The following is a 25784-nucleotide window of genomic DNA, read 5'->3' on the forward strand; positions in this document are numbered from 1 at the left end:
AGCACTTCCAGGAAAAAAAATGATGTTAAAACTGCATTTACTTCCAGTTGCCTCTTGAAACACCATTAAACCACAGTAAAGGGAATTTTTAAAAAGATCTCAAATCACAATGATGGATGAGCAGAGAGGGAAGAACAGCAACAAAAACTTTAGAAGCTTAAAAGCAGACATATGAAACATATGAAAAATGAATTCTAAATTGGCAAAAGTCAAGAAGTAACAAGATTTATACACTGCACAACTGCCTAGAAATTGCGGGCACCTGCAAGTACAGGCGGGGTTAAAAAAAACCCAGAATGAATTAAAGTCTATTGAAGAGGCAGTTAATATTTTCTGCTTCCCTCTACCCACAAAGAAGACCATAGCTTCTCTGGTGACATAAAGCGCCAGACCTCTACACCAGGGGACACAAAGCACAGAGATGAGGGAGGCAATGAGCTGACACAAAGGCAGTCTCCCAAGCCCTCTTCTCTCTACTACCCGAGAACAGGCTCAGCCATGGCTGCATTTCCCAGGCAGGAGAATGGATGCCTATGGAGAAACTGGAGCAGCCCAAGAGCAGATACTGACATTGAGAATTCCCCAGTGAGGCCCCCCTGGGTGCACCCGGCCTCCACAAGCACCTCGCACAATAAGGGAGGGAGGTAGGGCCTGCACCAGGGCAGACCAGTGTGAGATGCCAGTGAACACAGAGGAAAAAAATCTTACAAGCTGCCAAAAGGGAATGAAAGGAATCACCTATGCATATTGGACAAAATGCACAATGAGAGGTAGTGCAAGTCCTTTAAATTTCTGAATAAAAGTCTAATTTGAGACAATTATGCACCTAGGTAAAATTATCCATTAAATGTGGTGATCTTGAGCAAATGATTCTTAAATCTCTATGCCTCAGCTTACTTACTCATCAGTACGATGGATATGACAGTAATACTGACTTCTCAGCATTGTTTTATAAAAGAGTTAATCCAGCATGTGTATAAACATTCAGTACATGCCCACTATCATCTCACTACTGCTTGTATTCAGTACTACCATCACTACCACCAGCACCAGCACCAGCACCATCACAATCCAGGAACAAATCTATGTATATAAAAGGCTAATGCACTAAGTGTCTGACAGTCCAACCAGTCGCTATGATGCTCACTGACCACCAGGGGGAAGGCGCTCAACAGAGTTGTGGAACTGCAGTGACTTAGCAGCGGCGGTTCTGGGGTGCCACACCCCAAAATCAGAGAGGAGGAGCCCGATTCCTCATGGGGCGGCACAATTCCACCTCCGCCCAAGGGTTATGTTGTTGCTGGGGCACTATCGGCCCTGAATCTGGTTTATTGCACACTTGTGTTTCTGTTCCACACCCTGTAAAACAGCAACTTTGCAGAGTGCCCTCTCACACTCCGGAAATCCTCGGGGATGGACAGCAGGTTTTGACCTGATCCCAGCAGGCCAGGCCAAGGGACCCCACCAGCCGGAGGGACCCCGTTCACTCCGCAGACACTGGCAGACCACTGGAGGTTGGCTCCAGGGCATGTCTGGCCCACCCCGCCGGCCACCTTCTAATTAATTACCTTTCAATGTGCACAAATGTGTCCACTGGGTCACTAGTTTTAATATAAACCTAATGAGTCAAGTGGGTTTCTAAGGTCCACTGTCCTACACTTGAAAAACCTGATCTCATAGACACGGTACATGGACAAGTGATGTCCACAAAAACAGTAGTTAAGAACTATCCTTTAAAAAGTACATCAAGAAAAGGCCAACAAGTCCCAGATCAAGCTAAGGAACTTTAAAAAACAGCTCGAGCACGATTTCTGCTGAGGAGTGCAGCACACGTCCTGAAATCACACTCAGCTCTGCCAGGCTTTCTAATCAAAACTGTAATATGAAATGACAAGATGAGACAGAAGGTGGGAAGACCAAGCAAAAGTCAGTGGGCGAAGGAATGAGATGACAATCTGAGTTCTGGCACTGTTTCAACCGTGGGACAGATCACAGATCAAGCATTCCTCAACTCTCAAAAGGAAGGCACTCATCCTGGGTCCACATCTATGCTGTGAAGGTAAAATAAGAGATGACAGAAAGTGTTTCCATAAAAACTCATCTACTTTTGGCCATTTACTCCGCCTCCTACTTATTTATTCAATCTGTCTACCACCCAGGAGGCCACATCTCTCACATTTGTGCTCCTGCTGTGACTCCAAGTGTAAGGAGGACAAACTGGGCAGCAGGTGATGGGATGAGAAGGAGAGATGGGCTTGGGATGCAGAGACCTGAATCCAAGTCCCAGGATGACCCCCCTCACCACCTAGTAGTGTGGTTAGTAAATGAGAATGCCACTTAGCTAGTAAGCTAAAGCGCAGTGAGACAATATCCAGAAAGACCAGCATGCAAGGACCATTCAGGGGAGAATTATCACCACTGTCATCAAGGACCCTCGATATAAAAGGGCTGGAGTGCACGACGGTGTGAGACATTATGTATTGGTTCATAATGAACCAATGGAGTAAGAACTAAAATCAGGAATTTATTAGGACCAACAAGCATTCTGAGATTGGGCAATACATTAGCACACAACAAGAAATACACATGCCTTGGCTGATGTGGCTCAGTTGGTTGGGCGTTGGCCGGTGTACCAAAAGGTTGAACCTCAGTAAGGGACAGGCAGGAGGCAGCTATTCAATGTTGTGCTCTTACATGGATGTTTCTCTCTCCCTCTCCAAAAGAGAAAGAAAGAAATGCGCAGACGTGGATTAGTAGAATAAACCAAGTTTTTAAAAAGGGGTGAGGGGTCCTTACATAGCATAAGGCTTTGAGAAGCAGAGACCCACTTGACTTTCAGTGCTAACAGAATGGATAATCATGTCTCATATATAAAGAATCCCTTGCAGAAAATTACTTATTAATAGTGAGCACTAACTAGGCCAAATAAGAAATATATAAACAAATAAACAGGAGTAAGTGTCTAAGAAACTAAACCAAAAATACCCCTAATAATAATAATCCTATTAAAACTCTCCCTAATATGCAAATCGACCGAACAGTGGAAGACTGGTCGCTTTGATGCACACTGACCACTAGGGTGCAGACACTCAACACAGGAGCTGCCCCCAGATAGTCAGTGCACTCCCACAGGGAGAGCACCGCTCAGCCAGAAGCTGGGCTCAAGGCTGGCGAGCACAGTGGCGGTGGCGGTGGCGGTGGGAGCCTCTTCTGCCTCCACAGCAGCGCTAAAGCACAGCAAGCTGAGCAGTAAGGATCTGCGAGCAGGCGGGTGGTAAGTAGCCAGAGGTCCCGGACTGTGAGAGGGCGCATGTGGGGCTGAGAGTCCCCTCCCCCCTCCCAGGGCACCAATTTTGTGTACCAGGCCTCTAGTAAGAAATATATGAACGCTGTTCTCAAAGTGTTCAAACTGGACAAAGACAGTCATGGGAAATAACTGGAAGTCTTTCCTTCCACTCAGATAGCCCTTCAAGGAGACAAGTGACAAAAAGTTTCTTCTCCACTAAAATATAAGAAAAATCATATATACGTTTTTTTGCAAGGAGAAGAAAAGGTGTGCGAGCCATTGGCCTGAAACCGGGCTGTAGAATCTAACAGTTAAGAAGGGTGTGAGAATAGAAACATCAGAATCAAGTACAGTTTAGAAAAACCATGGCTGCCGTATTAGGGCCTAATTCCTAAGAGAAAATACAAAACCGTTAACAAAGTATTTACAATATGCTCAAGTCTGACAACAGAAGATTTATGCTTCTAGCTTACCATGTGGACACAGAATGTCTTCATTAAAATTTAATTCCTCTTCTTCTTCTTTTCTTTCTTCCTTTGATTCATCTAATCAAAAGAAACACAGAGAGTAACTTGCTCTGGCTGTTGTATTTAAAGGTCAAAGTAGCAGAGATAATACTCTGCACAATTTTGAACAAAGCAAACTTAAACGTTCTAAAAATTTGACCCAAGTAATTCCTACACAGTTCTGCTAAGAGGTGTTATATTTCTTTCTTTAAAAGGAAAGAATATCTGAATAGCAGTTTTCCTTTTTAAAGAATTAGATTATGTAAGAAAATGTGCTTTTTTTTTCAAATTGAAAAATAATTTACATATCCTTCCATTAATTCTAGTCAAGGTGTTCAGAACTGTGTCATAAACCAAGTTAATAATCTACATGTCATGTCATTCTCTTATTTTAAGGGTTGAACAGAAAGCTCTAGAGGCCAATGAAATAAAAACCTAACCTTTAACGTCAAACACATATAGTAAGAACTTTGCTTTTCCTGTTAACATTTCTCTCCCAGTATCTACTTTTCTTACTTGCCCAAGCTGTATCAACGTCAATTTTTAGTTGTGTATACCAGGAACATGATCAAATAAGAGAAGTCTTGAGTATCAGATCAGAATGGTTATCATATGCATGGGTTTTCCAAGTTAAGAACACAATACATTTTTAGTATAATTAATACATAAATAAAAAGAATATCTGCTAAACATTGAAAAGTTCAAGTAGAGAAATGAGCAAAGGAAGGACGTGATCAGGTAACTCTGGCATCTGTCATACACACACAAATAACACCTCAAATATATGATGAGGGTCGACCTCAGTGATGGTTTTGAAAGATATAAGCTTTGACACTGCTAGTCATTTTTCATATATATATGTCTGGAAAAAATGGATGTGACTGATGTACTCTTTATATTGATGAAGGCATGAGGACATAATTTCTAGAGGAAATGTACTGCTGTGTGTCAATTTATAGCAATTATATATGGAGATAATTCTCTGGTCCAGCAATTTCTACAAATTCATTTGAACTTCAAATTTAAGTGTTAAAAAATCATAGTTTCAAACTAATAATGGCTTTGGTGTTTTTATTTTCTCAAAAGGGTAGTGACAGGAAAGATCCACACCAAGCAAAATTGAATGATATAATATGGCTGAATGCAGAAAATGCACGGTATTTCAGTAAAATGGTTAAGAATATTTAAATGATAAAAATACATGTATGTAAATAATATCTGAAGAGAAGATTAAATGAAATAATTGCTTCTGGATCACTAATTTACCTCTGAATTAGTAAACTGATCAAACCTCTAGTTTCCATTTTAAATCTAAAAATAGTTCCTATGACTTAATTTCCCTTGATATCTTATAAAATATTGGCTATAACATTAAGTTTAGTGGTTTCTTAGACCAGAGGTCGGCAAACCGCGGCTCGCGAGCCACATGCGGCCCTTTGGCCCCTTGAGTGTGGCCCTTCCACAAAATACCACGTGCAGGCGCGCACATACAGTGTGAAGTTGACTTAAAACTTTAAGTAAAGTTTATTAAGTTAATTTTAGGGAACGTTGTGGAGTGAAAGAAGATGTAGTGTCGAGGATTGAGAAAGGTATGTTGACATGGTTTGGACATATAGAGAGGATGAACGAAAGGAGGTAGATGAAACAAGTATACAAGACGAGTGTGGATGGGAGAGTTGGGAGGGGTCGACCTCAGCGAACGTACCTCAATCAGACTGAGGACGTTTTTAGCAAAGGCCCGCTTAGGAGTACCCTAATTAAGTTAATAACATATATAGTTTAAGTTTAAAAAATTTGGCTCTCAAAAGAAATTTCAATCGTTGTACTGTTGATATTTGGCTCAGGTGACGAATGAGTTTGCCGACCACTGACTTAGACTAACATAATTTCCTATTTGAAAGCATAGCTTCAAAAAAAAAAAAAGAAAGAAAGAAAGCAAGCTCAGAAAATGTTATAAGCAAAAAGCTGCCTTCTCACCCGAAGCACAAGCTCTTCTACTTGAAGAAGGCAACCTGTACGTGTGGCCGAAAACCCACCACCAAAACGCCGAGCTCACAGCACACTCTGCACCTTGCAGCAGCCTTCCCTTTCTGAGCTGCTCAACCTGTGACCCTTGCTCAACTGCATTAGCTGAAACATTTTTCATTTGTTATGAGGCATTTTTTTAGAGGTTTAGGTTTAATAAACATTTTCTTTAAAATTACATGGATGGGGATAAAACCAATTTTACTAAAAACAAATGTTTACAATTTGGTGGTAGAATTCCCAACCATCGACACAGGTTTTAGAAGGTACCTTTATTCAAGGAGTTGCCATTCATTTTTCCATTGCTTTGGTCTGCGTCACCATCTTGCTCATCTAGCTGTTCAAGAGCCAGCTGGCGCCAGCTGCGCAAGGACGATTTTCCCACCCAAAAGCCATCACTGCTGAGGAACAGAGAGAGGGTGAAATCATGCATGTCACGTTTCCTCACATCCTCGCCTCCCTTTTTTTCCTTGTAAAGGCCACACCTAAAATGAATCTCAAATATTCAAAGTCTGCTGTGATATACAATTTCTCTAACCCACTTCTTCATTTAGGCCATTTTCACTCCTTACTACTGAACTGCAGGTACTGTTCTCATCCTAAATCTTACCCTGCTTCTCCTAACCCTCATTTACATTCATGCCGATCACATCAATCAACTGGCTGCTTTCTTTCACTTGATTACTATTCACAATTACATACAGCTGTGCCTCTAAGTATACACAGACGCACTCACATATATACATCCACGTCTACACATAAACACACATTTAAGCTGTTTGTGGAATGACTAAAAATGGTGAACGAGATTAATCTTTGTTTGGGCAATACACAACTTAAATCAAATCCAGACATAATAAATGCCATCTGCCTCTATTGTATCTGAATCCACAGGTACTATAGGGAGGGGGGCTCAAAGAACCCTGGATGTTCTTTTCTTTCTTTCTTTCTCAATTGAATTTATTGGGCTGAATGTTTCTGACGAGGATGCTCTGCTAGGTACCATTTGTTAACACACATATTTCATTTTCTAGATCTAAGGCGACCACCACCAGACCAGGCAGGATGTTCCACCATGGCTTTCTGTAATTCCAGGCCAGAACACAGGCTTACACCCCTGTCTTGGTCTGACCAAGCCCCAGGTCCACATCTCTGCTTCTATCTTTCTAATGATGGAATACTCTCGCAAAGGCTGTGTGACTCAGCTATCTATATCTTTACCACACTGGCAATCACTGCAAAATTTAATCTGGCTCTGCCATGCACATCATCATACTTCTTTCTTCAAAAAAATCCAATTCCCTCTTAACTAAAAATAATCAGCTACTTAGTTAGTACTTCTTATTTTTTCTTAGTTTATCATAAACAATATAGGGTGTAACATACCCCTTTATTGTTGTTTTTAGCAGATTAGTAACAGTTTTATAATCTTCATTTAGTTGGTTCTTCAGACGCAACATACGACAGCGTTCTACTACACATTCCTTACACAGGGCTTTCACTAGGGCCAGAGAGAATGAAAGAAAATACAGTTTATTCATATACATATTTCCTGTTAGGAAAATGCTTTCACCATTTCACAAAAGACAAAATTCTAAACCAAAGTCACAAATTTTGACAACATAGCAAATTGATATATATCACCCTAGCTGATTTGGCTCAGTGGATAGAGCGCGTTAGCCTGTGGACTCAAGGATCCCAGATTCGATCCCCAGTGGGAGGGCATGCAGGAGGCAGCCAATGATTCTCTCTCATCACTGATGTTTCTCTCTCTCCCTCTCCCTTCTTCTCTGAAATCAATAAAAATATTTTTTTTAAAGGCAGTGGTTTCCAAACATTAAAAAAAAAAAACTACAGCAGAAGATGCAGGTTTAGAAGGTAGATGATGATTTCAATTTTTAAAATACTGAATTTAACTCACTCTATCCAAAATGTTTACATTTCTTTATGACATCAGTATTTTTAATGGCAGTGAAATATTCTACCATCCTTTTTCTATCTCTCTCCCTCTCCCTTCTTCTCTGAAATCAATAAAAATATTTTTTAAAAATTGATATATATCCTAAATTATTTTGTAATGTTAATATCAAGATATAACACTGTTCGAAGAGATAAAATGCTATATGTCAAAAGTATCTGTACCATGAAACGCAAAGTTTACAGGGTTTAGATGCAAATTTCACAAGACCCTAATCAAATAATGGTGGGATGGGGAGTCAATGCATCTGACAACCATAAATGTAATGTGAATTGTTTAAGAGCTTCATGTGAACACTTCAAAGCACAGAACACGAAAGGGAAAACAAAAAGCAAGGCCTGCTTTAAAGCACAGTGCCAGGAATCATATGAAATTTGATTCTTTGGAAGATCATCCCATTGCTATTGATTGACTGTGAATCAAAAACCTAAATTTAGAAAACTCCAGATATGTACAAGAGCTGGATCATATAGTTAAGTGCCAGTTTTTATGCAGTAAGTGGTACATGATCAGAAAATAGCACTTATTTTAGGGAAAAAGAGGATGATGGTTTCGTTTATTAGACTCATCTATAGCTTGCGTAAGGGGTGGGGGACTGTGTTGCCAGTTAAAAAGAAATGTTATGAGGAGAGGTAACCAGAACCAAATAGATTATGGGTACTACGTGGTTTTTTATACAGCTCTATATTCAGGGTAGAATCACACAGATTCCATTCATAAGCTAAGTAACAATCTGCAGATCTCATACTGTTAAAAGTCACTGTAGCAGGGAGGCATAAGATCTATAATCAACTAGACCAGGCTTCGAGTATTTTGATTTAAAAATATATATATTTACTATTCTTTTAGAGACAGAAACATCAATTTCTTGTTCCATTTAGTATATGCATTCATTGGTTGATTCTTGTATGTGCCCTGACCAGGGATCAAACCCATAGCCTAGGATCCATGGTCGGCAAACCGCAGCTCGTGAGACACATGAGGCTCTTTGGCCCCTTGAGTGTGGCTCTTCCACAAAATACCAAATGTGGGCACGCACGTACAGTGCAATTGAAACTTCGTGGCCCATGCGCAGAAGTCGGTATTTTGAGGAAGAGCCGGTATTTTGTGGAAGAGCCACACTCAAGGGGCCAAAGACCTGCATGTGGCTCACAAGCCACGGTTTGCCGAGCCACAGTTTGCCGACCACTGTCCTAGGTGCATCAGGTGATGCTCCAAATGACCTACTCAGCCAGGGCTCAAGTACTTTGAAGAGTAATGTCTAAAGCAACAAAATACTACCAGATTGATTTTCTCAAAAGTATCCTATTCTGTCTGCTTTGAAAAAAGAAAAGAAAAAAAACAATGAGCAGTACCAGTTTCCTAACATTGTAAATATACCATGTATAACGCCACTTCTACTTTATTTAGCAAATCCTTCTTGCGGTGTAAGGAACATTTGGTCTGGCTTAGTTTGGGCCCAATGATCATAAAGATGACATGATGAGGACCTAGAGCATCCCTCTTTTTGAAGTAGAGAAGACATCGGAAATTACCAGTTAGCCTCGGTCCTCCTCCGTATCTACTGTAGAAAACGTCAGCTGCATATTCAGATATTCTCTTCATGATCGATATTTTATCAGGATGCAGCTTGTCATGGGAACAAAGGCAGGCGTGGTTATCGATAGGCTTGGTAGGTGTCGACTCATCCAACCACTTCTGCAGCCACTCGAGAGAGACGAACTCATAGGGCTCTGAGGAAGAAAGGGAGAGAGCCTATGTATTTGTACAGCTTTTAAACTAAGTGATACATTCATTTTTCTCAAATGACAATGCAAACTCTGTCCAAAATTAGAATCAGAAGAATCATTGTTGAGGGGGAAATGTTTGATAAGCATGACACAGAGCTCCATTTAACTACCCTGTCCTTCCCTACCCGTCCCTTGGTGCCAAGGGGCTGTGTGAGAGGCCGCGCGTGACGGGGGCGAGTCTGCTCAGGGCCTAGGAGATCGGCTGGTATTATTAACCACATTCTACAAAGGAGGTATCCGCAGAGAGAAGTGTCTTGCTTGATAGCACAGCAGAGCTTTGATCAGGACACCGTGACTGTTGACAAGCCGCTCCATGCTGGCTCGAAAATCACATAACCTCATCCCCTACTGTTTATTCCATAAAACCCTTCTCACCAATCCTTTTCATCAATACAGAATACACATCTGAAAAAGCACGACTGAGTTCCAAGTCAGAGATTAACCCCATCAGTTACAAGCGCACTTTAAGAGCCTGTTTCAACTACTGAGCTTTTCTTCATCCAAGATAATATGGGCATATGGATGAAAAGGCAACTGATTTCCCCACCCAATCCATAGCATGACCTATTCATTACATTTGTTTCAAGAAAATAAGCGATTTTAAACAAATTCCAGGATGAAATACACTAGAATTGAATTTCAATTTGAAGTAGTAAAAATTAAGACAAAACCAAACACCTCAACATGAGTTTTAATTTGGGAAAATGAGAGTGCCCGAGTTCCCTACAAGCCAAAATTAAAGGTAAAGGGCCAGCTTTGATTACTTACAAAGATCTCCAGTGAGTCCAAGCATAAAACATAGAAGAAAACATACAGAGGTTGAATTTATATATTTGTATTATGTACTACTTCTGATGAGATCTGAGGGATGGACAGTTCACCTCAAAGCCCATTTTGAGCAATTGTATACTTCTCTTGAGTTACAAATCTAGAAAACTAACTCCCATCTTAGGTTTAGTATAAAACATTTCAAGGTTTACAAAAACAAAATTCAGAATTTTTGAATGTCTTGTTTGTGCTAAAACTGTACTGATCAGCTCAGACGCAGCTGCAGAGGAAGAGCAGGTGACTACAGGCTGAGACCAAGGTCTAATCCAAGTTCTGCCAAGAAACTGAACTTGAGCAAGTCACTTAAACTCTATGCTTCAAGTCTTTTATTTGTAAAATGAAGGTAATAATACCTGCCTTCTACCTACCTCACAGGGATGTTGTTGAATATAAAAGATAAGATATGTGAAGCATTTTGAGCTTTTTGGAAGAAAAGAGATACAGAAAAGTTAATTATACATTCACACAATATATTAAAGAGGAGACCTTAAGATTTAGTAGAGGTAACATGGCCATGGCATTTCACAACATATAATGATATGGTTAATGAAATTTAAAATACCTCTCATTGTTATTTGCCACTTATCAAGTTTAACTTGGCAGGGATAGAGTTAAGAAAGCAAAATCCCTTTCTAAGAAAGGAAAATCAAAGTCTTAGCAGGTTTGACCTTTCCCCAAATAGTCACATCAATTAAAATTTAGTAACTTAAGGCTGTCAAAGGAGGGAAAACAGGATTGCGACACAGAGCAACATTCAAGAAGGATTCACCAGGTGTTCCTGTTTGCCCCACAGCTGGGGAGGGGTAAGTGCAGGACAATTACCTGCTGTTTCTAAGCGAAAAAATAAGAATCTTTACCTTTATAAGAAATCTAGAGAAACTAAAAGAGCAAAAAGCATTCCTTGCTAGGGGGTGTCTGCTGGATCCAAAGCCCAGAGTGACTCTACCCTGGCCCATACAATAGCAACGGACTCAACGGCAATTAGTTCAAGACAACATTTTCCAATTCCCTACCAGAGTGAACTTCCCAGTGAAGCTTCTTCCTGTTTGGGTTCAATGTACTACATGAAGGTTAGAAAAATCACTTGTGGTTTATCATAAGGAACAGAGCGGAGCCTGGACCTATGATTCTGGTGTAATTCCATACTCCCCAGGTGTGCAGATTTCAGGCGCCAGTCTGTGTGCTGGGAAACCCATGGAAGGCTGTGACTGTGGTCACAGAGCTTTCTTTCCTTTTCCATCCCACCACGTTAGAGTTGGATCAATCTATGCCCAGAGGTTCCCCGACAGTCAAGGTCTAGCATACATCTTCATGGTTAGGTTAGAGTCCGCGTGGGGACCGCTTTTTACACCACAAATGTTTCTGCCCGAAAGGCTCCTGGCAGGTTCTCAAAGATGTTCTCTACTTCTGTGATTCATAAACTACCTAAGCATTGCCTTCCAGAGGCATGGGTAAGCCAATTTGCCAAATAGCCACTTTCTTTAATGATCAATCTGGAGATAATACACTATAAAATCTCAGCATGTGACAACCCAGCAAAGCTATGTTAAAACATTTAACAAAGGGAAATGCACATTTGGGTTCAAAGTTATAATATTTTAATGCCTGGATTTTGAACAAAGTATTTTCTTTTGGAACATCATGAAGTCTAGAAAGATTGAGTCATCAAAAATATTTAAAATACTTTGTCTACAGATAATTTAAGATGATTACAGCACAGTCCTTATAGACGGAATGAAAACAGCCAGGAGAAGCACAAGCATGTGCTGACTTGACACATAACATCTTTGGACCATGCAGATTTAAAGAGTGGTTCCAAAGAGCATTTTCCTTCAGGCTCCGTAAATCCCTTTCTCTTGTCCAATGAATTATGAAAATGGAATAAAGTTCAAAAAATTGATTCCCAGTTCCGAGCTCCGATGACTGAACTTACAACTTTGAATCATATGTTCATTTCCAAATCATTTCCAAGAAAATTAAGGTCAGTTTAATTCTTTAGGACAATCCCAACTCTTGGAACAGAGTGACAGTAATAGGTTACAAAGAAAGCTCAGAATCAAATCATTTAGAAAGAACTTTTAAGCCCTGGCCGGTGTGGCTCAGTGGGTTGGAGCATTGTCCAGTACACTGAAGATTTCGGGTTCAATTCCCAATCAGGGCACATACCTACGTTGCAGGTTTGATCATCAGTCAGGACCTATAGGCGAGGCAACCAATCCATGTTTCCCTCTCTCTTCTTTCCCCTCTCTCTAAAAATCAATGAACATATCCTCCAATGAGGATTTAAAAATAAAAGAACTTTTAAGAGGCATTCTCCAGATTTAGCCATTTATATTCATCTTTTGTTTAAAGTTGTAACAGTAATGGAAAATTAAGATTATAAAAAAGACAAAACCCATAAGTACAATTATGCTTGAGTATTTATGTTCTAAAATTAGGATTAAATTGCCTCTTCTTTAAGTAGAAATTGGGTTTAGAGGAATTCATGTCTATGAAAGGACTAAGACAACATATTATTACAAATGGCATACCAGCTTTAAAAAGTTGAGGTTTCCTTTTTGAGGCATTAGGTAAACTTACAGTAGAGGGATGAGCTGGATTATGTACAACAATTCTTAAGAAATTAAAGGTCAGCAGAATGCTTTCCTATTCTTAACATAATATTTGATATTAAATTTCAAATTAATCCTAAGAAACAGTACTCATATTAAAGAATGCCTGTTGAATACTTCGAGGGTACAAAATATACAAGGAAACCAAACAGCTGAGCTGCCTCCATTGTAACCCAATCCAATTTTTCCTTAAGAACAAGTTACTATCTCACAAAATAGGAATATTTATTTCTTCTTCTATGAAGAGTGCAGACCTAAACCTTATCATTAAGAGCTTCCCGTTTTTAAAAGTACATGATAATGAAAATTATATGAAATGCTACACATCAAGTTATTGCTGATTTACATGGCAATTTCATAGTCTATAAGGCTGGCATTAGTGAATTCTAAGACAGGGAAGGGAAAAGTTAGTTCATACACATTTGTGAACATAAAACAAGGCACTCAATGGCAACAGTGCTGTCCCAGAATGTCTTACAGACCAGCTCCAGCAGGTAACCTTTGGTACAGCTCCTTAACCTCTTCGTGCTTTGCTTTGCCTTTGTCCACACTTTGCTTACGCATCTCAGCCATCTCAATACACCACTCTTCAAACTTGGAATTATCCCGATCTACCAGCTCTTGAAGGAAGGCTATTCAAAACAGAAGGAAAAAACAAAACTACTTTATCCTATTTTCAGACACTGAACCATGCTGGTCTCTAAATCATATCAAATAGATCATGCTGGCTCATATTTTGGTGGCAGCTTCCTAACTATGGTCTCCTTTTCTGACAGAGACCCCCAAACTGAAAGCAAAAGTGAAACCGAAGACAGACACTAGAGTGCGAGTCCCCACCTGGCTATCCATGACATTACAGCCAACCAGAACCATCAAATGGCTCAGAAACACAACTTCAAGATACATGCTACTGCCCTGGCCAGTGTGGCTCAGTTGGGTGTCGTCCTGTGCACCGAAAGGTTGCCAGTTCGAATTCCAGTCAGGGCACATACCCAGGTTTTTGGTTCAATCCCCAGCCGGGGTTCATCTGGGAGACAGCGATGTTATTCTCTGATATCAATGCTTCTCTCTCTCTCCGTTCCCCTCTCTAAAAACAATAAAAACGTATTTTCTAAAAATTAAAACACACACACACACATGGTGCTGCAGAGCACAGAACAGTATTAGATAAAATGGCAACAAAAGAATGCAACAGGCCAGTAGCAACTTTCTTCTTTTTTGAAATCTAGAAAATACTTACAAATAAAACCAACTGCTCTTTATAAAATGTGTTTTTATTGATTTCAGAGAGGAAGAAAGATGGACAGAGAGAAACGTCAATGGTAAGATAGAATCATTGATCTGCTGCTTCCTGCACGCCCCACACTGGGGATCAAGCCAGCAACCCAGGCATGTGCTCTGACCGGGAATCAAACCATGGCCTACAGGTTCATAGGTCAACGCTCAACAACTGAGCCACGCCAGCCAGGCCCAAACTGCTCCTTAAATACTCCTGGATTACTTATTGGATTTTTAGAAATTGCTTTTTTTTTTTTTTTTTTTTTGCGGGGGGTAGGGAGGTTCGATGGATTAGTTCCGTTAAAGGCTCCCCCCCCCCTTTTTTTTAAAATATATTTTATTGATTTTTTACAGAGAGGAAGGGAGAGAGATAGAGTTAGAAACACCGATGGGAGAGAAACATTGATCAGCCGCCTCCTGCACATCTCCCACTGGGGATGTGCCCGCAACCCAGGTACATGCCCTTGACCGGAATCGAACCTGGGACCCCTCAGTCCGCAGGCTGACGCTCTATCCACTGAGCCAAACCAGTTTCGGCAAGGCTTCCTTATTTTAAAAACTCACTACTTTAAAGCAAATTTGTGAATGATTATATCTACTTTCATGAATGTTTACAATATGCAATCAACCTATATTAATAACAAAAACAATCTGTTCTTGTCATTGACCTTTCAGCATGGTATTCTAAAATATTTGCCTTACACAATCTTGGAAAGTTGCTTACCTGGTACCTGAACAGATGTATTGGGCTTTTCTTGAGTTTGAAGTCTATAAACCAACATGTATGCATTTCGAGAGCAGTGAGTTCCTTTGCCACACTTCGGTTTACGTGTCTGGGACTTAGAAGGTTCTGCTGAGGTAGGGAAATCAAAAGATGATTAAATTAGAATGCCTAGTTGGTTTTAGCTTTCATGAGGGTGGGGTGGACTTAAAAATAATTCCTACAATATATGACCAAGAAACTTTTACATGGATCTAAAACATTAAAATGCAACACAAATTTAGCAGGCTCTATAGATGTTTGAATCTTTAAAAAAGTCTCCTACCCCTCCCCCCACTGCCTTGCCTGCCATATTCCATTCTCAGAAAATGTTAAGTACTGTTTTTCATGAGAACATACCTAGAACAATAAAAGTACTATTACTCGAGTTTTATTTTAATATTGGTCTTAAATTATAAAAATAAATCCAGACTTAATTCAATTGCCCAAAGAAATAAAATTAACACACACACACACACACACACAAGACACTCTAATGAGAAAAAATAATAAAATAATCAGTAGAAACACTAAATGTTCTACCTGGTCTATAAATACCTACTATTCTTGTAATAGAGTATTTTCTATTTTTAAACCACAAGAATAGTCAGCACATGGAGATCTGTAGAAAGATTGCCCACATTCCTTGAAAGCCAGCGAAGCCAGCCAACTGCCATGTCCCTCCCTGATTCCTTGGAAAAAAAGTTCTGATCCATTAAAAAGAACAGTGGCAAAGAGACACATGCTTATTCCCGTTCCTTTTCCCTTATTTAGATCCCAGGTCAAACCTCACCCCAAAATGGCAAATATGGTAAGAAAGTCATGAAAACCTCAGCCAAGATGGCTCCTACCGGAAGACCCATGCACTCCTTCAGGGAATAATGGGTATTTTGGACTAAGAAAACTAAGTGGATGAGAGCCCCATACTAAGACACTATTTTAAGAAGTACTTTTTAAGGCAGACCTCATCACTACAAAATGGCAAAAAGTTTCCTCCCCAGAGGTGCTGCTCCCCACTCCATGGGATAAGATACTCCACAGGAAGGAGCAGGTACCATCCTTGGAGCCACCACGTTCCCTTGCTGTAATTATTGCTAAAAATAATTTCTTGACCCCAAGGAAAGGACTACAAATCCTACATATTAAATCTACTAGCCATCATTTTTAGTTTAATACTTACCATCCTCTCTCCCAATTAACCTGATAATTGAAAATATTGAAATAGTTGCCTTCAAACATGGCATTATAGAAACCACCTCTGGAGCAAAATCTTTTTTTTTTAATTTAGGCATTGCTAATAAAAGATGTTCAGAGATTGTATTTAAGAAATACAAATATCCCTGACAGTCCATTAACAATCTTGAACCATAATAATTTATCACAAATATTTCCGGCAAAAAAATATTTATATTTTAAAAGGGCACTCACAACTTAAAGGTTTTACCTAGATCTTCCTCAATCCCTAGTTGTAATTTCTTGCCCTCCATCTTTTCTATGTCTTCATCATTAAACTTATACCATTCACCAGACTGCGGATCTTTCACGTGGGCAATGTAGTGGCCAGAATAAGCACTCACTCCTCTGTGTATGAGAACTGCACTGAGTTCATACACATAGGACCCACCTAGAAAAGGAGAAAGTGAAAAAAATTTGGAGTAACAATATTTTTTCTTGTATCCTAAGCCTAAATAATGAATACAATTCTTTATGCATCTGATAGAATTCTAAACATGTCATCTAAGATTTTAAAAAAAATTAAGACTTACATGATAAAATAAGCTCACTGTATTAATTCTCCATTCCCTCAAAGACAGAGAAAAAGCTATGGCATCCTGGGCACTGAGGGCTACAAAGCTACTCTGTATTATAACTTTGCCTTTCCCAGATAATTTGCCTGAGTCATACACTTACCAAAATTCTGTTCAAATTCTCCAACTTGTTACAAAAACCAATTACGCAAGCTAACGAAAGATGACTGCAAAAGTAAAATCTATTGTTTATGTAAAATAAAAAAAAATGGAGGTAAGTCATTAAGAAAACCTGCCTTTCAAAATAGTTATAGGCAAGACAACTGGAAATATAAGAGGAGAGAAAACATTGAAAATCTATACTGATTCTACACTCAGATTTCTTCAAAAGCATTAAGTTCCTATTTTCCTTTAAATAAACAAAGCCTACACAGCCAATCAATGATTCTCTCATCACTGATATTTCTACCCCTCTCTACCTCTCCCTTCCTTTCTGAAATCAATTAAAAAAAATAATAATAATTAAAAAAAATAAAGCCTAGCCTTGACCAGTTTGGCTCAGTGGATAGAGCATCAGCCTGTGGACTGAAGGGTTCCAGGTTTGATTCTGGTCAAGGACATGTACCTTGGTTGTGGGCACACCCCCAGTAGGGGGTGTGCAGGAGGCAGCTGATCAATGTTTCTAACTCTCTATCCCTATCCCTTCCTCTTTGTAAAAAAATCACTAAAATATATTTTTAAAAATAAATAAAGCCTACACACCAGCCTGTGGTGCCAGTGGTTCATGAGAACGCTTTATCCATACAGCAATGTATCAGCAAATGAATATAAATATTAAGATACAACGAAGTACTTTAAAGTTTGAAAAAATATATGTTTTAAAGATTCTAAACTTAAGCCAATGACACGGAGGACATATGTGTTGGAAAAGATCACTTCTACATTTTACTATTAAAAAAGGAGAAAACAATTCATTAGCAATCCCACAAATGTAATTACTATTAATATTTAAACCTGCCAAAACCGGTTTGGCTCAGTGGATAGAGCGTCGGCCTGCGGACTGAAAGGTCCCGGGTTCGATTCCGGTCAAGGGCATGTACTTGGGGTTGCGGGCACATCCCCAGTGGGAGATGTGCAGGAGGCAGCTGATCGATGTTTCTCTCTCATTGATGTTTCTAACTCTCTATCCTTCTCCCTTCCTCTCTGTAAAAAATCAATAAAATATATTTAAAAAAAAAATATTTAAACCTGCAGGTTTTTCTAACAAACATTATCATCATATTTCCATATCATTAAATATTCTTCTAAAATTATTTATAATGACTATGTACAAGTACCACACTATACCGGACAACTCCCTTACTGTTGACTATTTAAGCTGGTGGCATTTCAGTGACATTACAAACAATAATTATTACCTTTGTAGTAAAAATCTTTGCACGTTTCACCACTACTTTATAACTTCCTTAAAGCTGTAAGGAGCGAGTCACAAGGTATAACCAATCACTCACTCAACAAATACACATGATGGACACGGTTTAGGCACAGAGGATACAGAGGACAGTTGCAGCATTCTTGTAGCTCAGTAGGAGACACAGTAATGCAAATAGCTGGAACAAAACCCACTAACCAGCCCTAACTGAACATCACTTAGATGTAAGTTTAAAATAACTTTTAAATGCATTAACTCATCTACACCAGGAATTCTGTGCATTTTTGTTTTTGTTTTTACACCAGGAATTCTTCATAGCATTTGCTATTTTATTTTATTTTTATCCTCACCCGAGGATATCTTTCCATTGCTTTTTGTTGTATTTTTTAGAGAGAATGAAGGAGAGGGAGAGTCAGAGAGAGAAATATCGACATGAGAGACATGTTGATTGGTTGCCTCCTACACGTGCTCCAGCTCAGAAGGGTATCAAGCCTGCAACCAAGGTATGTGCCCTAGACCGGAACCAAAACTGGAACCTTTCAGTCTGCAGGCCAACACTCTCTACTGAGCCAGATCGGCTAAGGCAGTATTTCCTAAATTATTAATGATGACAATGAACCACAGAAGTATTGGCATTAACGATATGATTCTATTACCATTGAATCATATCACATTACCATTATTGCTGATAAATTTTATACTCAACTTAAGAAAGATGGTACTTCGGGTTTTTTTTAATCCTCACCCAAGGATATGTTTTTACTGATTTTAGAGAGAGAACAAGGGGGAGAGAGAAACATGGATCAGTTGCCTCCTGTATGCACTCTGACCTTGGATGGAAACTGCAACCTGAATGTCTGCCCCAACCTGCAACCAGGAATCAAACCCTGGCCTTCTCAGTGTATAGGACCATGCTTCAACCAACGGCGCCACACGGCCAGGGTTAGAGCGAAGGTCATTTGTTCAGCCAAATTCAATAGTGACACAGTCTGTAGTCAGTAGTTTCGTTCTTCCAGGGAAAAGCCAATTTTAAGCCACAGTCTTGACAGAGCATTGTACATTTTAAAGCTCACATATTTACCATATGGCTTCCCAACCTCCCCAATCATTTCTTTTCAAAGTTTTGTTTTATGGCTTATTTCTGCAATGAGCTGCCTCCAAAACCTTTTTATGTAAAGAGACAGAGTTTATTACATAATTTCGACATCAAAATTTTCATCAACAGTACAATCAATCTTAAAAGGCAAGTAAAACAGTCCTTCCAGTAAGGGTAAGATGTTGGTTTTCTCTGATAAGAATCACCCTGTTTGATAAGGTAAAGACTATCAAAAGAGAAAGTAGTAAACTATTTCTTGTTGAAACTATCTCACAGCATCCTAGAACTCTTCTCACCAGTGGTCAGGTATGAATTACAATATACATATTAGATTTGTCACCTAATGTTTTTGATAAAATGTTTTAAAAAAAGTAAAAAATGTGGGGGCAGCTTGGAGACTTAATTTAGTAAGGAATTACAGATACATATTGACACTTAAAGGTAGCAAGTGTGGGTTCAGGAACAGTGAAATATCTTTTTCATTTTTTATTCTTTAACTAGAGGCCCAGTGCACGAAATTCATGCGGGGGGGGGGGGGGGGGGGCGCGCGGGGGGGGGGGGGGGGAGATTGTCCCTCAACCCAGCCTGAACCCTCTGGCAGTCCGGAAACCCGCAGGAACGGGCCTAAGCCGGCAGTGAGACAACCCTTTCGCAGTCCAGAACCCCCCTGGCTCTTTAGTGCTGCTGCAGAGGCAGGAGAGGCTCCCACCACTGCTGCTGCGCTTGCCAGCACAGCCGTGAGCCTGGCTTCTGGCAGAGTGGCACTCCCCGTGGGAACGTGCTGACCACCAGGGGGAAGCTCCTGCGTTGAGCATCTGCCCCCTGGTGGTCAGTGCGCATCATAGCGACCGGTCCTTCTGGTTGCTCCGCCATAATGGTTGCTTAGGCTTTTATTATATACATACCCTTAATTATGCAGATATTGATGAACCATCTAATCTCTGCAGAAAATAAAGTAACATTTCAGCCCACCCAAAAAGCCTTTGTTCCCAGAGATTAGGTAATAAAATGTAGTAGTACTATTCTGTATTCATCATAGGCAGATCACAAGTTATGATCTCTGAGCACTATGATTATCACTGCTCAGTAAAAATATTACCTTTAATTGTATACATGTATATAAGCCAAACCAATGGACATGGACAACAGGGGGATGGGAGCATGAGTTTGTGTGTGGGGGGGAGGTTGGGGGTTAATGGGGGGGATGAGGACACATTTGTAATACCTTAACTAATAATTAAAAAAAAAAAAAAATATTACCTTTATGTTCCACATAAGGCTCCATATCCAAAAGCTCTGAGAAGCCAATGTAGGTATTCAGCTTTTTCTTATGTCCAGTTTGCCTAAGCAAGAGAAAAGCTAATTATAGTTATACTTAAAACAATCATAAAACAATGCATAAGCTCTGTCATCTATCTTAAAAAACTCAATAGATTTCCTTCTTCAAAGACCTGTATAAGTATACATAATACTGTCTTAGAATTGGGCAAAATAAATCGATCACTTAAAAGGTATGAATTTAAAATGCTAATTCCAAACAGAGCACTTATTTCCAGAGGTTTGGATTTGATCACAAGAGGAAACCACAGATGCTCCTGCTTTTTTATGGAAGAAATGACTGGTTTTAATGATAAAAGATATATATTCCCATGGAGTTGAGGGTACCATAATGAGCAAAAAATTTTTCTCTCGCCGAAACCGGTTTGGCTCAGTGGATAGAGCGTTGGCCTGCGAACTGAAAGGTCCCAGGTTCGATTCCGGTCAAGGGCATGTACCTGGGTTGCGGGCACATCCCCAGTAGGAGATGTGCAGGAGGCAGCTGATCGATGTTTCTCTCTCATCAATGTTTCTAACTCTCTATCTCTCTCCCTTCCTCTCTGTAAAAAAAAAAAATCAATAAAATATATTTAAAAAAAAAATTTTTTTTTCTCTCGTTCTTACACAATAATACAGAATGTCAAGTAATTCAGTTCCGACCTAAATGTTTGCTTTTCCTTTGCATCTTAAAAATAATTTCCCAGAATAAAAAATAAGGAGTCTCTACTTTTCTATTTCTGAATTTTATGTCTAGCTTCTTTAAGAATTTTGTGATAAAATCATGAAATACACGCATTTCCAATCAACAGGCTCCATCTATAACTTTCATCCTCAAGCTAGCATTACAAATTATAACTACCTGTCTACAGTAAAATCTGCACATTATTCCATGATGAGCTACAAACACTACACCTGCACATACTTACCTGTCAAAGACAAAACGCATGAGCTGCAAGTTCAGAGTGCAAGGAAGGCTTAGCAGTCGGATCTTCCTTGTTGCATTCTGTTTACTTTGACAGTTTTCACAGAAGTATCGATTGTCTCCTTCTAGTCTTTCTTCCTGATAAGGATCAAGACATTATATTTTAAAAACTAGGAGATGGGAAATGGGTTTTAGAAGCATAGAACAGACTGCAGAACCTCAGAGAGAAGTGGGGGGGAAGAAATCAAAGAACTTATATACATATATGCATAACCCATGGACACAGACAGTGGGGTGGTGAAGGCCTCGGGTGGGTGGTGGGGGCATAACAGAAGGGGTCAATGGGGGGAAGAAGGGGTCATATGTAAAATTTTCAACAATAAAGATTTAATTTTTTTTAAAAAATATATGCATTTTGATGCAGCATAATTTAAAAATAGTGAATAGGTACAAACTACACGTGGGCACCACAATACAAAATTAATTATATATATACTAGAGGCCCAGTGCATGAAAATTCACACACTCAGGGTTCCCTCAGCTCGGCCTGCGCCCTCTCGCAGACCAGGAGCCCTTGGGGGATGTCTGACTGATGGCTTAGGTCCGCTCCCTCCTCCCGGTTCCCCATTCAGTCAACTTGCATATTAGGCTTTTATTATATAGGATACACATACACAAATTTTACACACGTGCATGCACACGCACACTGGGTTAAAATTATTGAACCACAGAAGAGAAAGCTAAAAGAAGAGTGCAGGGAAATTCAATGTCATGGCTAACGGTGGTTTCTTTTTACATTTTTCCTTATTATTTCTATAATAGCTTTTGATACAGATGACTGTAAATACTACAATACTGACACCACCACTGTATTCACCTGGCTCCAGGATCCCACATTCACCTGTTTCCCTCAACTCACTGGCCAGTCCTCCTCCTCCTCCTCCTCCGCCCACTGCTCCTATCTCCCTTTCTTCATGTTTGAATGTCCCAGGGGGCTCAGTCCTTGGTCCTTGTCTCTCATCCCTGGGGACTTTTTTTTAATATATATTTTTATTGATTTCAGACACAGGAAAGGAGAGGGAGAGAGAGATTGAAACATCAATGATGAGAGAGAATCGTTGACTGGCTGCCTCCTGCACGCCCCCTTCTGGGGATCAAGCCCACAACCCGGGCATGTGCCCTTGACCAGAATGGAACCCGGGACCTTCAGTCCACAGGCTGATGCTCTATCCACTGAGCCATACTGGATAGGGCATCCCCGGGGACCTTATCTAGCTTCAATTTATCCCTCAACTATACCTCTCAAATGTAACATGCCCCAGTGCAAACTCCTGATTCCTCTTCCAAACCTGCTCCTCCCATAATCCTTCACATCTGGGTTATGGCAACCACATTCTTCCAGTTGCTCAGGCCAACCTTAGTAACCCTCGACACCTCTTGCTCTCCGTATCCAGCCTGCAAATTTCATCAGCTCTACTTTGAAAACATATCTAAAACCCAAACTCATCATCTCTTCAACTAAGCCTTGGTCCAAGCCACCATCAACATCTATCTGCCCTGGCCCCGCATCAGCCTCCTCTTCTCAAGACAGTACCCAGTTATCCTGTTAAAAACAGGTTACATCCTTCCTACGCTCACAGCTCAATGGCATCTGACCTCACTCGAATAAAAGTCAAACTTCTGACAAAGGTCTACCAGGCCCTATCTGAAAAGGTCCTTGGTGATCTCTACCACTTCATCTCCTGTCATTCTCCCCTTTTTTGTTTCACTTCAGTCACAAAATAGCCCAAATATGCTCCTCCTGGTTTTTGCATGGCTCACACCATCACCTTCTATCACCTTATTTCTAATTGTAACCAACCTCACCCTCATCCCTACCAGATTCTCCACCCTTCTTGCCTGCTTTAGTTTTCTCCATAGCACTTGTTATAGTTGACATTCTTTGTATTTTACTTATATTTGTTTTACTGCCCCTCCCTGATCCCAACACCATTACACTATAAGCTGCTTAAAGGCAAAAATGTTTTGTCTGTTTTGCTCACTATGGTTATCCCCAACAGCTAAAACAGTGTCCGAACAGCGACCACTCAACACTAGCTGAATGGATTCAAGGAATGAGTATCTCTAGCATCTAATGGTTGTGCTAAGAGAGTAGGAAAAGTACAAAAATAGTAAGTTCATCTATTATGCTATGTGTCTGTTCCTTCTTTTTTCTATTTTTTTTTAAAATATATTTTATTGATTTTTTTCACAGAGAGGGAGAGAGATAGAAAGTTAGAAACATCGATGAGAGAGAAACATCGATCAGCTGCCTCCTGCACATCTCCCACTGGGGATGTGCCCGCAACCCAGGTACATGCCCTTGACCGGAATCGAACCTGGGACCTTTCAGTCCGCAGGCTGATGCTCTATCCACTGAGCCAAACCAGTTTCGGCTGTTCCTTCTTGATAGCAAAGGTTTCCTCCTAGCAGCTTTTCCCCCAGAACAAAAGGGAACCACTTCCACATCAGTACATAAATCTAAATATACAGAAAGTAGAAATATCAAGTGGCAGACCTGAAGAATGACCACAGTGATATAAAAATTATTTACATTCAACACATTCTACCTCTCATCAAATGAAAATGTAAATTAAACAAAGTAACAGCTTAGATTTCCTTAAACACTCTATTACCCCTCATCACACAGTAAGTTTTTATATACATAAAATAACCTGAAATAGTCAAAAATTATTTTAAGATGCAGCCTGCTTCAATACTTTATAATTTACTAAGGTTCTTCTAGATCATTACATAACCAGAGACACTTCATATATAGAAAATATTGAAATAACTTTATCCATTAAATCAAAAACCATTCAGAATAGTATTTAACTGTTAATGAGCAAAAACAATACATACAACAAAATTGAATACCTTCAAAAATTCCGAGATACAATCTGTTAACTGTTTATGGCCTTGGATATTTAACTCCAGTTCATAAAACTTTGATAAAAGCTTAGACTCTCTGCCACACTGATTGCAACTGTAATAAAAGAGTGATAAAATTAAGATCAGGGTGGGAAAAACAAAGTTCTATTGTTTTACATCCTAGAACTATAGATAGAAGCGTTTATGCCCTTAGTTCTCTTTCACAGAAATTATTTACACTATATGTATTTAGTAAACACAGACAGTGATTGGTGAGGCCATGTGTTTTAGGATTAGGAAAGTTTTTAAGAGTTATTCTACATTTACACTTAGTATTCTAACTGACTTTAATCTTACTCTTTCAGCTAACACCACAGCCATAAAATAAGTGGCAAGTGCTCAACCAGACACAGTTCCCAACACCTGGATGGGTTCAACTGTAACTATCAAGACAGTTGTTCACATGTTCCCATGGCAATGTATTGCTATAAATATTTCAGGTCCCATGATAATCCACTAAAGCTATAACGTGGAACTGAACTAAAAATTAGATAACATATGAACGACTGTCTTAGAGTAAAACATGAAAAGCTGAAACACACTTACACAGTTACATAAGCATATTCCCCACAGAACTGCTGTTGGACAATGTTCCGCACATCTGGATTCTTTTGTTTAGACAAAGTATCTTCCAAAAGAGACATAAAGAGCTTTGAAAATTCTTGGGCATCCTACAACACAAGTTTGGGTTAATAAAAAGAAAAATCAAGTCTTGCTTTTCAACTTCTGATACAAGTAGAAATAAGTTAAATATTCCCAAAACCATCTGTACTTTGAACTTGACATTTATGAACAAGGACTAGAGCTGTACTGAATCAGCTTGTGCCCAAAATAGGAATTTTCAGAAATAGGATCAAGAAAAATGTACAATAAACTGAACAGTAAATAAATGCTCTAAATCAAGATAGAAAAAATAATTTATAAAAGCATTTCCTTCTATAAACATTCTAAGGAATGCTTGGGTACCTTTTTATATTGAAAAAATAAACACAAGGTTCTTACCTGCTGTTGCCCTGTGTCCAAGCCCAAGGCTTTAACAAATCCCGATGGATCGATGTATCGCCTATTACTGTTTTGCAACAAGGCAAACAAGTACTGGAGATGCTCACAAATTGTTTGAGGCTCATAATCTATTTTTAAAAAATGTTTATGTTTAAAAAACTGCTACTCTTTAAAATATACTTCATCTTCACATGAGATATAATTAAACACCCTTACATTCAAACTATATAGTAT

General features: G+C 39.5%; 1 protein-coding gene across 9 annotated transcripts in view; it reads right to left on the reverse strand.

Annotated features, from left to right (window-relative positions):
* Positions 1 to 25784, reverse strand: part of USP48 (ubiquitin specific peptidase 48) — a 66183-nt gene that overhangs the window by 24085 nt on the left and 16314 nt on the right. For 4 of the 9 annotated variants that reach the window (XM_036347602.1, XM_036347608.1, XM_036347607.1 and 1 more), the window contains 12 exons: positions 25551 to 25678; positions 25095 to 25219; positions 24495 to 24603; positions 21583 to 21716; positions 20600 to 20682; positions 16508 to 16687; positions 15028 to 15156; positions 13508 to 13657; positions 9331 to 9528; positions 7204 to 7318; positions 6088 to 6218; positions 3760 to 3831 (listed from right to left, as the gene is read on the reverse strand). In XM_036347602.1, coding sequence (XP_036203495.1) covers positions 3760 to 3831; positions 6088 to 6218; positions 7204 to 7318; positions 9331 to 9528; positions 13508 to 13657; positions 15028 to 15156; positions 16508 to 16687; positions 20600 to 20682; positions 21583 to 21716; positions 24495 to 24603; positions 25095 to 25219; positions 25551 to 25678 — 1554 coding nt within the window. The remainder of the gene's footprint in view (positions 1 to 3759; positions 3832 to 6087; positions 6219 to 7203; positions 7319 to 9330; positions 9529 to 13507; positions 13658 to 15027; positions 15157 to 16507; positions 16688 to 20599; positions 20683 to 21582; positions 21717 to 24494; positions 24604 to 25094; positions 25220 to 25550; positions 25679 to 25784) is intronic. The other 5 variants (XM_036347605.1, XM_036347604.1, XM_036347603.1 and 2 more) reach the window with 5 other exon arrangements.

The sequence above is a fragment of the Myotis myotis genome, unplaced genomic scaffold (genome assembly GCF_014108235.1).
Source record: "Myotis myotis isolate mMyoMyo1 unplaced genomic scaffold, mMyoMyo1.p scaffold_m19_p_2, whole genome shotgun sequence".
Classification (NCBI taxonomy): Eukaryota; Metazoa; Chordata; class Mammalia; order Chiroptera; family Vespertilionidae; genus Myotis; species Myotis myotis.